We start from the raw sequence: 13,528 nt of genomic DNA, 5'->3' as shown, positions 1-13,528 counted from the left end.
CATAAGTACCTATTAATCAGAGAAACACCAAAAAAAATCCAAGATTCAACCACTAGCTAGGAACGGTCATTCCCGTCGTTTTGACCGCATTTTGAAACGGGCATAAAAAATTCAAAAAAATTCAAAAAATCGGGAAACCTTCGCATTGTGTCATTATATGTGGCCAAGTTTCCAGGAAAAATAACAAACTTGTAATACGGCAATTATTTTAAAAAAGTGTTCTCAAAAACGAGCTATCACGTGTGGAGATCAATGGCTTTCAAGCCAAATGATCAATCTTATGGCCACATTCATGGCATAGTTTGTTCAAATGATCTCATATTGTGCACAAGGGTACATCTTGGAATTCCAAACAATGTTGCGTAAGGAAGTTTTCATTTTCTTTGCACGGAAAATTCATTTTTCATTTTCCGAGTGCCCAAAAGGAGGTTTTTTTGTAAAGAAACTACCAAATAATTGTTGCAAAAATGGACCAAATAAATTTTATAAAATACTAGGCCATATATAAAGCACAATTGACAAAATGGTTGGGTGAAAAAAGTTTTGATCCACCTCTTGTGAAAAAGACAAATTGCCATTGATTCAGCTGGAAACGGGTCAAATTTGAACTGCAGCTGCCTCATAGTTTGCTCTTTATTTTTTCCAAAAATCATTTATAGTTAAATAAGTATCTATGTAATCAGAAATACATGGTTTGATGGAGAGACATCGAGGTTTGGATGGTGGCCGAGGGCCCCAACTCTAGAGCGCGTAAGCTCACATGCCCGCCGCGTGGTCACCGCGTGACCGTGGCGTTGCCATGTGTTCTGGGCGGCCTAGGCATGTCTAGTAGGTTGGACACTCCCCAGGTAGGTGCTAGGAAGAAAATCACAACATAAGATTCTCATGAGGAGACCGATCAATGCTCAAACATGAATAAGCAGCCAAGTGTTTGATTTGCGGTACGGGAAATGCACATGGCTAATGGGCGTGAGTTTTGGCTGAGGATGATCATTTACTAAGTAGACCGTCTTCACAAATTTTCACCTCAAAAGGAGGAGCCTAGGTGGTACTTGCTTTACAAAGTACCACACTGGACATAAATATGAATGTTGAAGCTGGGCTCAAAATAATGAATGGATTGAGCTAGCATTTGGTGGAGGATGGTTATTTGGGCATAGGAAAGCACTGTAGAAAATGGATACCATTTGGACATGCCAAAGTGGTACTTCCTTCACAAAGTGCTGCTCTGATCAGAATAGGAAAATGAATATTTTTGAATTATTTTTGAACTAGACAAGGAAGGTTTTTACATATTTGACGAAGATATGACCCAAAGAATTTATGAGATTTTTTTTGGGAATTTTGGGAATAACAGAAATATAGGTTGCTTCACAACCTAGGGCAAAAACCGCCACATGGACATGACACATAGGCAAAACTGATGAGATGGCGCCTAGTCATCACAACCCACCACAATCTACAAGGCTATGACCATCTATATTGGTCATTAACAACTAGAAATAAGGCAGCGGACTAGCACTGTTTGCTTTGTGACCTTTTCGTGTAAGGAAATTACGACCTTTCTGACCAAAATGGTCGCAATGGTTTAGGGTTTGGAGCCCCTCGAATAGCTTTTGACCAATTGGTCTGAAATGGTCATAGATCTATGACCAATTCTTCCAGGGTCACTGATAAAAGGTCACTAGTTGACATATTTCTTGTAGTGTAACCTAGTAAACCCTTACTTCCCTAAATAAAAACATCTAGTTAACATCTACTAGTACCACTACTGCCCTAACTTAATTAACCTAAGTTAATTCCTAGGATCCTGTTATATGCTGCTGCTCTACTTCCCTAACCTAATTAACCTAAGTTAATCTAATTAACATGTACTAGTACCACAACTGCTAATTCATAGGGTTCATAACTAACTTCACCTAAGTTAATTAACCTAGATAGGAGGGGTGGGGCTTACAAAGAGGAGGGCGTTGAGGGTGGCTCAGGGGAACGGTTGCGGGGAGGCATGGGCGGCGAGGAGCAGATGAGGCTAGCTCCGGGGCGCTGCGATGACGATAACGGTGGCAGGGGCGAGAATGGAGCAGGGGCGGCGAGGAGCAGACGATGGTGGCTCCGGGGGGCGCGGCTCGGGCGCAGGGCGATCGACGGCGGCTCGGGGGAACGGTTACAGGGATGCAAGGGCGACGGACGGTGGGGGAAAAGGGGAAAGGGGGAAAAGGACTTAGGAAAATTTTGAGTGGACGTGTGGTTAAGTCAAACTAGTAGTAGCGCTGGAAAGGAAAACGCGTTATAGCTAAGTTAGTTATAGCGATTTCCACTAAAACACGCTACTGCTACAGGAAGTAGCTATTTATTTTCCTTTTTCTTTTCCTTTTATCTAAGGAACTTAGCTATAGCGCGTGAACAGAAAAGTGCTATTGCTAAAGTAGCTATAGGGCATGAACAGAAAAGCGCTACTGCTAAAGTAGCTATTTATTTTCCTTTTTCTTTCCTTTTTCTTTTTTTTCACTTCTCTTTGTTCTATTTCTTTCATTTTCATTTATTTTTATACTTATTTTTTTCTTAGCAGTAGCGCTCTACCATAGAAACGCGCTGCTAGAACGAACTTAGCAACAGTGTGTTTCACACAGGCTCGCTATTACTATTCCTAGCCTACCGGAAATTATAGTAGTAGCGCTTTTCCGCGCAGACGCGCTACTGCTACAACTATAGTTGTAGCGTGCTTTTGTGACAATCGCTACTACTAAACAACAGTACCGCCTAGTTTTGACCAGCGTTACTGCTATACCTCTATGTATAAGATTTTCTCTAGTAGTGTGTGGAGGCCCATAGTCACCCATAGTCTTGCTAAGCACACTTTAGTTTTAAGGGTTGGCTATCATGTCTGGTTAGGCCAAACTGATGATCTTGTCTTTCTCCCTATAAACATTGTAACGTCTAAATAAAAGCTTTGCATGTTTGCCTAAAAAAAGAAACCAGAGCATGCTTCTTCGAGTCCAAGCAAGCCGAATCAGAAAGTCTTTCGAATTTGTACTTTTGAGGAAAAACACAAATATTGTCAAACCCACTTCTTATCAAATATTAGGCCAACTCCACCACGCGACCCCATCCTGTCCGCGCGCGTCCGTTTGGGGTAAAACGGACGAACCGGGTGGCCCAGCGCGCGGGAGCAAACAGACTTTTGTCTGTTTTGTGTCCGCTTTCGACCCACCCCTGGCCCAAGTTTGCGCCGATTTTGGGGTGAAACGGACAGTGCATGATTTTGGGGTGAAACGGACAACGTGCGATTTTGGGGTGAAACGGATAGCGCGCGGACGGGCGGGACGCGCGCGCTTGTCCACCCCTGGCCCGCCTGTCGGTGACACAAAGCAAAACCCCCCGCGCCCCCTTTGGCGCCATTTTCCCCCAAAACCTCCCATGTCCCGCCGTCCCCCTCCCTCCCCCATCCATGGCCGACGCCCAGCCGAGCTCCGGTGGCCTGGCCGTCGACCCGCCCAGAATGGCCAAGAAGAAGAAAGGCAAGGTGCCAAGGAAGCCGCGGTCGGAGTGCACGCCGGAGGAGATCGCCAAGTTGAACACGGAATCGGCGAAGAGGAGGAACCGGAGGGCGATCGTTAAGGACAACTCCGCCGCGGCCAAGTTCGCGCCGAGCGTGCTGTGATGGTGGCCGCGCGGCGCAAGGCCGAGGTCGAGGAGAAGGAGGCCATTGTCAACAAAGCGCACACCCTCCTAATGCTTGGCATTTGTCGTCCGACCGATTTCTCTGCAGTGGCCGTCGGTCCGGCGAGCATAGGCTCGTCGGTCGCCCGGCCTCTACACTGCCAGTCGCCGACGTCGCAGACCACGCCTATGTCGCCCGGCTTCCCCCGCCAAGGCACGACGGCCAGACCCGTTTCTCGGGGTCGTCGGACGTGAGCGTGATCGCGCCGTCCACCCCGCGCCCGCCGGCCGTCATCGACCTCAACGTCACCCCTGGGTACAGCATCACCGGCCGGCAGGCCGTCGAGATGCAAAGAAAGTAAGCACGGCCGCCGATTACGGGCACCATGCCGTCCCCCCGCGTCTTGTTCGATGAAATGCCAACACCAACGCCACCGGTCGACGATCCCTTCTACAACCAGTTCATGGAGGATGTGATCTACGAGGGTGGGCATGTCCCTTCCTACGATCCCGAGGAGACCCAAAGTCAGGATGGCCGCGCCCAGTTCGTTGCCGATGAAGAGGCCGACGACCATGCTGACTATGACCATGGTGACTCGTGGCAGGAAGACGATGACATCTATGTCAAAGGCGATGGTGATGAAGAAGAAGGCAATGACATTGATATTAGTGGCGAGCCATTGTTCATCGACGAGCTCACTCAAAGAACGGAAGCACAAAAAAGGAGGAAGAGCATTCACACGGGTTCATATACACAAGAGGAGGACAAGTTGATTTGCCAATGTTGGATGGAGATTATCCAAGATCCGAGGACGGGCGTGCAACAAAAGGGCCTGGTTTTTTGGACGGGAGTCCACAAAACTTTCCATGAAAGGAAGATGTTTGCGCCCTACCAAATCACAAGCAACCGTGGCATCACCTCGATTCAAAAGAGGTGGTTGTTCATCCAACAAGAGTGCAACAAGTATTGCGCCGCATTTAAGAGCGTTGAAGCACGGCCCGTGAGTGGTCTCGGCGTTGGGGACATGGTATGCTCTCCTCATCCTAGTCCTTTCCTTGCTACGGCCATGAGACTTTGACCTTGTATATGTTTGCATGTCCAATCCTTGTTGATCTTGTGGTGTAGGCATTTCAACCTTTGGAAGCATTCAAGGCCCGGCACAATGACAAGCCATTCACTCTTACGCATTGTTGGACGATCATCAACAATTTCCCTAAGTTTAAGGATCAATACCGTGAAGTTCAAAGGAAGAGAGGCAAGAAGACGACCAAGTTCGCCGGAGGTGGAGATGGCGAGGCGTTGAAGAGGCCGAGGGGCAAGACCAACTCCAAGGTGGACGACATACGTGATGCCTCATCCATGGCCTTGCATGAGACGTTGCATGGCATGATGTCTCAAAAGAATGTGAGGGACGAGAAGAAGCGGCAAAGCAATGACGAGCAAATGAAGCAATACCTAGAGCTTCAAAGGAAGAAGCTTGAGATGGAGGAGGCGGCCAAGAGACGGAAGATCGACATGGAGGAGGCGGCCCGGCAAAGGCAGCTCGACATCGAGGCCGCCAACGTCAAGGCCAGGCAGAGGTAGCTCGACATCGAGGCCACCAATGCCGCAACCAAAGCGAAGGAGGTGGCCCTTGCGATCATGAGCGTGGACTTGATCAAGATGAGCGAGAAGACGAGGAGCTGGTTCGAGGCCAGGCAGAAGAAGATGTTCGACGCCGACGGCTTGAACTAGGTCGTTCGATCGGCCGTGGCCGTTCTTTTTTGGAGGCTGGCATGGGTGCCGCCCGCTGGGCCGCTGGTTGTGTGCCGATGAGAAACTGATTATTTGGAAGGCTGGCTGTGTTGCCGGCCGCTGGCTGTGTTGCCGGGGAACAAAACTATTCATTTTGCAGGCCGGCTGTGTTGCCGACGAAGACGTGTAGGCCGCTGACTTTGTTGCCGGGCGTGAACTAGGGCCTCTGGCGTGAACTAGGCCGCTGGTATTTGAAACGTTGTTGTTTGAAAACGAAGGCGGACAGTATGGGGCAAAGGATGCGGGCGCGTGCTGGGCGCACGGCCACCGCATTCCAGGACAGGTTCGGATACGACCCCATCGCCCTACCCAAACGGACAGAATATGGGTAAAACGGACGTCCGGTTGGGTCGCGTGGTGGGGTTGGCCTTACATCCGATTGGAAATACTTGACGTTTGTTCTACGGCCATCCGTGCAAATAACGAGTCATAAAAAAACTCTCCGCAAAAAAAAAAGTAATACAAAAACGCATGCATGCAAGCCGACCGACCGAACGATGGATCCTGCGCCGTAGCCATCGATGGATGCCTCGTTGAGATCCTGTGCCGAACAAATATCTTCCGTGACAGGCTCGTGCGTGCGAAAGCAGGATCGGCGACATTGAGCAAGCCTTGGCCAGAGGACGGACGTCGACGGGGACAACGGGAAGGCCGGCGCCCGCACGGACGTGCCATGGTAGAGATGTCGGCCGGCGCCAGCTAGCCATAGATCGCTTTGGACCAACCGTGAAATGAATGACTCGAGCGACGTCGACGGCAACGGCGACGACGACGCAGAGAGCTCGCCGCGCCACACAATCCGGCAGCAAGGCCCCCAGCCAGCTCCATCCCATGTACGTTTACACCACGGGGACGAAGGAAGCTTCTAGAGGCACATGCATGCATGTGCACGCTAGCTGGCTCCGGCGAGCGCGCGTGTCGTCTCGCCGCCGCTGCCGCCGTCGAATAACTGCGCCGTACGTGCTCCGTACGTGTACACATGCATCTGCTCGGGCGCTAAGGCTCGATCGAGCTGACTTCAAAATCAATGGGACGCACGCATGCACGCACGCAACCATCCCTCTCCTCGTGTAAACAGTGAACTATATAGCGTTTTCACCTTTGCACTATATAGTCGTACGTGGAAAACAACGTATGGATCGGGCATGCAAGTGGAGCTCTATAGCGTTTTGACCTTTGCAGCCTACAGCTTCTTTGCTGCTATCATCTATTTACCTAGTCATCATAGTATCTAGACGCAGTGCTATATACATTCATTTGAACGAGAAGTAATTTCGGACAGAGGTAGTAGATGCGTGCATGATTGAAACTAATCACACGCATGGAGAACCCCACCTGTTGGATGGACGTCTAGCGGGGTGATATATTTCTTACGATATTAGGGTGTCAAACTAATCAGTCTAGCAAAACTCAAGTTGCCTGCTTTTTAAATTTGTTTCGGTTGATTAAACGGAGAAAGTAGTAGACGATGAGGCGTAGCACCGAGGCCGCCAAAGCCGTAGCCAGAGGCGAGCTCGTGGAGGAAAGTAGGAAGGTTGGCAGTTTGGGTAACGGGGGCCGGAGGGGGGCACGCTTGTTGGAAAAATCTGGTGGTGCACCGGTTTAAAGGGATCGTCAGGGGTAGCGCCAGCACATTCATGGGCGGTGATGAGGGGAGGACGGGGTGGCGAGGTTGGCGCGGGAGCACGGGTGACCGAGGCTGTCGGTTCAGCCGGTGGTCGTGGCCGGTTTGAGAAAGACGATGAATAGGAGAGGGCGGAAGCTGGAAGAAGACCAGCTGGCCGACGGTTCGGAAAAAACCAAGTCACCCAAGCTGGTTTCTGAGTTGACTTAATTACCCCTACCCAGGCCCCAAAATAGTTTAGTATTTGTTGTGATTTTTTCATTCATTTCGCGGTGCTGCATTTAGCCGTCCGTATCTAGACTGAGATTCTTTTTTTTTCCCGAAAAGATCAGATCTAAAATAAAGATTCAACGGAAATAGAAAACACCTCAAACATAATAAAAATTACATCAAGGTCCATGGACCACCGAACGAGCATTGCCACCGCGAGAACGAGTCGCGGACGCGCCACTATCGCCGCTCCTATACCGAAGCCGGCCTGACCTTGTTGACGACAACCATAAAGTCTTCGTGCACATGCCGCTAAGGAACAACGTCCCGGAGCCGCAGTCATTGCCGTTGAATCCTTGACTCGATCTGAAAATTTGACACCAAATACCGTATTTGCGCACGCATGGCGAGAAACGCTAACCTCGCCGCCCCGAGGAGTTGGCAGGAATCTACGCCGGACCTCCGTCTAATTCATCCCAGTGAACGAACTTGAGGAGGATCGGAGCTCAGAATACTGACTCGAAGAAGAAGTGCCGCCATCCGTCCAAACACCGCCACTGCGAGAACTAAAACCCTACACATCTACTAGCCGGAGACGAGGCACGAGAAATCCCTTCCCCGCCTCCGCCCGAGCGACAAGCGAAGGGAAGGCGATTCCACGAGCTCGCCGGTAGAGATCAAGGGGAGGAAGGCTTTGCCTAGTCGCCTTGCAAGAGGGTAAAGAAAAAAGGAAAAGTTAGACCGAGAATTCGAAATTATTAATCAGATATAAGCCGTATTATTGCATGGGTGGTGAATTTTGAAATATATATACCCCCAATATATCATGCAATATCATATTGACGAGCATTTAGGATTTCTATTTCGTGTTCTCGCAAAAAATTTCCATGCCACGTATCATTTCGCTAAGATTCTAGGGGGTCTAGTCCTATTATACGAAAAAAATCTCATAGTTGAAGTTGTCCATTATTATGCAAAAACTCAAAAAGCTCATTACTCGTGAGAGAGACTACAGAAAAAATAACGATTAAGTCGTGACGCACATGGTGGTTGGGAGGATGCATGATTGAGCACTAGCACTACTGCAATTCTTCAACCGTCAACCAAAATGTATATAAACGACTGTTGTATGATTGCGGCCAAAAACGCTGGCCTGCCGGCCGGTGCCTCTTTAATGCACGAAAAGTTCAGTTTTGGACGAGCGTGCATCAGCCGGATAGACGACGACTACAACAACTTGGCAACTTGCGGTGACATACAGACAGGACTTGATCCACCATATCTCTCGCATGTTCTCCAACGTCCACTCTCTCCAGCTTTTGTAATCTAATTTATGTGGCTGTACGAGACTCTTATCTCCAAACCCAACAACTAATCAGCTACCTGCGAATCAACCTGTGGTTGAGATGGTTAGATGGACAGTGGTATCCCCAACCCATCAGGATTCAAATCCTGGTGATAGCATTATTCCTGAATTTATTTCAGAATTTCCGGCGATGCGCTTTCAGTGGGAGGAGACGTTCCCGTCGACGACGAGGCGCCTACGATGGCTTCGTAAATCTTAAGATGATATGCCGGCTCAGTCACTCGGAGGTGCTCATAGGGGTAGGGTGTGCGTGTGTGCGTTCATAGGAATGAGTGTATGCGTGTGTATATGAGCGCTTGTGTCTGTACTAATGCTAAAAAAAACTAATCAGCTACCTAGCTATTGATTTGATTTGACGGGTGCATATCCTTTCCTCCTCTTTGTCTCACGGATGAACATCGCTGATTATCTGCCTTCTTAATTTGTCTCTATAGATTAGCTCATGATCCTTAAACAATAAGTATTAGTACGAATTGCAGCCCGGTCATGTTCATCTTTTGAAATCATTTAGTTGGTTAATTGATGGTCACTTTCTCGGTTGGTTAACTAGGCACATCGTCTATACTTTTAGAATTGAAACGGCTCGATCCGTCGCTCATCATACCCACATAAACAGTGATCATCGGTTGGTACCTCAATGTCAATCAGCAGCACTGGCCGGCGGTTTCTCTTAATTACTAGATGAAACCTTGATAATCTTGATTTTTTCTTCTTACAAAAAGATGGTAGCCCTTCCGGCGTCTGCATCGCGATGCACGCTGCCTTTTATTGATTATCTCAAAGTTGATTATCCAAGTGCAATAAAGTTCATAAGATAAACTGGCACACACATGGTTGCCTCAACGGCAATAAAAGAGAAAATGGATTTGCTATTTCTTAGGTGCCTAATTTTCTTTTTCACGTAGTCGCTTTTCTCCTTCTCCCTTCCTTCTCCTTCTTTCTTCCCTGTTGGCCAGACCTCGTTGGAGAAGAAACAAGCTCGCCCGAGAAGAGCCAGCCCCACCATCTATCTTAGGGTGAAGTAATGCCCCATTATCTATCTTAGGGATGGGGGTGCAAGGGATCGCCGGAGTTCTCCATTCGTGTGGCGGGGCTTAAAGAGATGACCAGGGCGGCGGCTAGCAACAAAGGTGGGTGGAGGTCGAGGGGAGGGCAGCGCGACGCACCGTAACACCCGCAGGCGGGGGTGCTAGAGGCCGGCGGATGCGGCGGGGTAGGCCGGGGATCGAGAGGAGGAAGAAGGAAGGGAGGTTGAAGATGAACAATACTAGATTTGTTTTGGGCGGTTGAATAAAGATCAGACGGTTCATATAAGAAGTGACTGATGACTTGTTTTTCCAGTTACCTATGAATAGAGCTTCCCAAAAGAAAAGAGTACTCCCTCCTTCTCAAAATATAAGAACGTTGTTTACACTAGTACAGTGTAAAAAACGTTCTTATATTTCGGGACGGAGGGAGTAGTAAATAATGCTTGTGCATCACAAATCCTACTAGTAGGCCGTGAACCAAAATCGACCGAACAAATCCTAAGAGATCATCTCCCATCAGTTGCACAAAGAACAGCCCCCCATCCTGTTTGCAAAGTAACGACCAAGTATGAATCCAGCTGATGGTTTTGAAGATAACTTACAAAACATAGAATTTTCGTCAGGTTTGACTTTTCCAAACGACGCGAAGTAAAGCGTAAATTTCCACCCGAATCTGATTAACTAGATTTCTGTTGTGTCAATTGTCGTCGGAGGATGACATGTACGTGTAGGAGAGTACGACTTTGCACCAACCGGCCATGAGTTCGCCAGTTCATGCCAGGTCTGATAGACGACAAAGAAGCACTTTCCAGGCTAGTGAACGGAATCTCCATTTTCTTACCCTTCTTCTGGATGCTCGTGCCTGGCTGCCGGTCGGGGCAGACCCAGCGGATTTTGTATACACACGCTAGCTGACGCGCACATCACCCACCACATCCACATTGGGACGGCTGGTCTACCTCTATAAGTTACACCACCGATCGATCTCCTTCTCCCCACATGTGCAAGTGCACGAGAGGAGACGCGAGTGGAACCAAGTAGGCTTGGGGTTGAGTTGAGGAGGCGATCGAGGATGCGGCGGTGGTGCGCGAACGCGAGGGAGGTGGTCGTCGCCGGCGGCGAGGGGGGCACGGTGGTGCTGGCGCACGGCTACGGCATGGACCAGGCGTCCTGGGACAAGATCCTGCCCTCCATCACCAAAGCGAACAAGGTATGTTCGCACACAGGGCATGCGCATGTGGTGCCTACGTCGGTGATTAAACCGGTAGCTGACCGGCCGGCTTCTGGACACAGGTGCTCCTCTTCGACTGGGACTTCACCGCCGGCGCCGACGAGGACGGCGACGAGGCGAGGTACACGTTCGGCCGGTTCGCGGACGACCTGATCGCGCTGATGGAGGAGAGGGAGGTCCGCGGCGCGGTGCTGGTGGGGCACTCCATGTCCGCCATGGTCGGCTGCATCGCCGCCGCCCGGCGACCCGACCTCTTCGCCCACCTCCTCCTCCTCTGCGCCTCCCCAAGGTAAGCACCTACGTGGATCTCTGCGTCATCCATGCATGCATACGTACGTCACATCACACATCGACCGCGCGCGCCGGAGGTCCATCTATCGACGCATGTCGCCGGCGGCGGCGTCTGTCTGCGCGCGCCGGCCACCGTGCACGCACGGCAACTTGTGATCTATCTAGCCTTTTCGGATTTATTGCCATGTCCACGTCGGCGAGCCTACATGCACAAGTAACGGTCGCCGTAGCCAAGGGGAAATCTATTCTGTCCACTCATCTCCTTCCTCATGGCGCCAAATTGTGTGCATCACCGCCGGGTGCCGGCCGCCTAATAACTACGGTCGATTGAGACGTGGCATGGCAACACATGTCGCTCAAAAGTATCTAGTAGTACCACGGGAAATACACTTTGGAACCTGCATGTATATACACCCTATATGGGATTTTTTTATTATTTTAATAAAAAGTCAAAATAGGTAAGAACTATTTTGACAAAACACTTGACTTACTTTTGCACTAGTAAAAAAGTCTGGATGAAAAAAAAAAGTTGACTTCACAGCAAAAAAGACAAAATTTATTTGCTATTATAGGTCACTATTCACACTATTTTAGCCAAAAATTTGTCTTTTTTGAAAAGAAGTCAAGGGGATATTTTTTTTTGTGGATTTATTTTCTCACGAGTACAATAGAAGGTCAAGTTTATTTCAAAAATATTTTCAGGAATTTTCGACTTTTGGTTGAGTTACTAAATTTTTTTTTTTTGCATATAGGGTGTATATACACCCATAGACCAAAAGTTCCCTCCCGTAGTACCACCTACTAGCTAGTAGTATATCCATTTGAGTCCACTGAGTTTTTTCTATGTCTAAATCGATTCTAAAAGGTGCCGTGAGTTGTATTTTTCATTAAACTCAGAATGTGTTTATCTTTTAAGAAATCTATATGGAGTTAAATCGTTTCAAAAATTATATGGAGTTAAAAATTCCTATGGCGATTTAGAATTAGCAACACCAGATCGATTTACCCTGGGAAAACTGTGACTACCCGTGGTGCATGCATGGTTTGACTTTCAACTGCTGTGGAAGCTGGTTTGGTGACAAAGTCCATTTGAATGAACTCTCGGTGTATTTAAGTGACAAAATGAGAAATTATTTTTCAATGCCTTTCAGGTACATCAACTCGGAGGAGGAAGGGTACGTGGGCGGCTTCGAGGAGGCGGCCATCCACGGTATGTTGGGGGCCATGGAGTCCGACTTCCAAGCCTGGGTCAAGGGCTTCGTCCCCAACGCCGCCGGGGGCGCTGCCGACGACATGGCGGCCGCAACCGTGGAGCCCCTGGAGCGGAGCTTCCTGGCCATGGACCCGGCCGTGGCTCTCGGGGTGGCCAGGATGATCTTCCTCGGCGACCAGCGCCCGGCCCTCGACGCCGTGCCAGCACAGTGCACCATCGTCGGGGTGCGTCATGACTTCGCCGCACCCCCGGTCGTGGCAGAGTACATGGAACAGAGGATGACGAAGGCAGGCACAGACGTGGCCGTGGTGATTGTCGAGTCCGTTGGGCACTTTCCCCAGCTCGTCGCGGCGACGCGGGTGGCAGGCATACTCGACGGCGTGCTGCTGCGGCTGCGCCACCAGGGGCTCTCGATCGGGCACGATGGCACGGAGGAGGGAGAAACGACGGTGCCTGTCGCTACTGAGGTCGAGATTGATGGTGGCATCGACGTCACGACGTAGGTAGGGTCTAAAGAAGATGTGTATGGAGTGAGATTGATGTTGGCCACCATGCGTCCATGCCCAAGATATGTAGTACTCGTAGGTTGTACATCTACAAGTTGTGGTATGCTTTCTAAAATTTAATTAGCACGTGAATAAACATATCTGTTGTGTATATCTCTAGTTGGATTAACATTTTAGGCATGATAGAATCCTATTTTAGAGAGTCAATATCAAGTTATAGGGGCTTCAATGCAGATCCAGGCCACAATGCTTTCTTAAGCCGCTTCAGAGGGCGCTGCATCAGATGCCTCAGCAAGCACCTCCACCGGAAGGATTGCCGCGACCCCATCCACTGCATCATCTGCGAGCTACCGGGCCATTTCGGCAAGGAGTGGCCCCAAAACCCCAGAAATTAGTGCCGGGTTGAATTATCGATGTAGATGCTACATAGTGGGTTCTCATCCTTCAGAGACTACGAGTGTAATAGGAGCATCCGTTGACAAAAGGATCACCCTAAGATGATCATCTCATGGCTATTGGGAACGAATCAAATCAGATGGTTCTATTTCTCAACCTTACTGACTTCCTCCTACAGAACCAAGGTCGAAAGGATTGAAAAAGTCAG

The 13,528-nt window shown here is 49.4% G+C and overlaps 1 protein-coding gene across 1 annotated transcript; it reads left to right on the top strand.

Annotated features, from left to right (window-relative positions):
- Positions 1–10,549: 10,549 nt before the first annotated feature.
- On the top strand, positions 10,550–13,075 carry LOC119349812 (probable esterase D14L). Its single transcript, XM_037617901.1, has 3 exons — positions 10,550–10,893; positions 10,977–11,203; positions 12,357–13,075. Exons 1-3 carry the CDS (start codon positions 10,756–10,758, stop codon positions 12,919–12,921), a joined length of 930 nt encoding a protein of 309 aa, XP_037473798.1. The 5' UTR covers positions 10,550–10,755; the 3' UTR covers positions 12,922–13,075.
- Positions 13,076–13,528: the final 453 nt, after the last annotated feature.

Source organism: Triticum dicoccoides, chromosome 1B (assembly GCF_002162155.2).
Source record: "Triticum dicoccoides isolate Atlit2015 ecotype Zavitan chromosome 1B, WEW_v2.0, whole genome shotgun sequence".
Lineage (NCBI taxonomy): Eukaryota > Viridiplantae > Streptophyta > Magnoliopsida > Poales > Poaceae > Triticum > Triticum dicoccoides.
The sequence above is the reverse complement of the archived record's forward strand: the minus strand, read 5'-3'. Positions and strand labels throughout refer to the sequence as shown.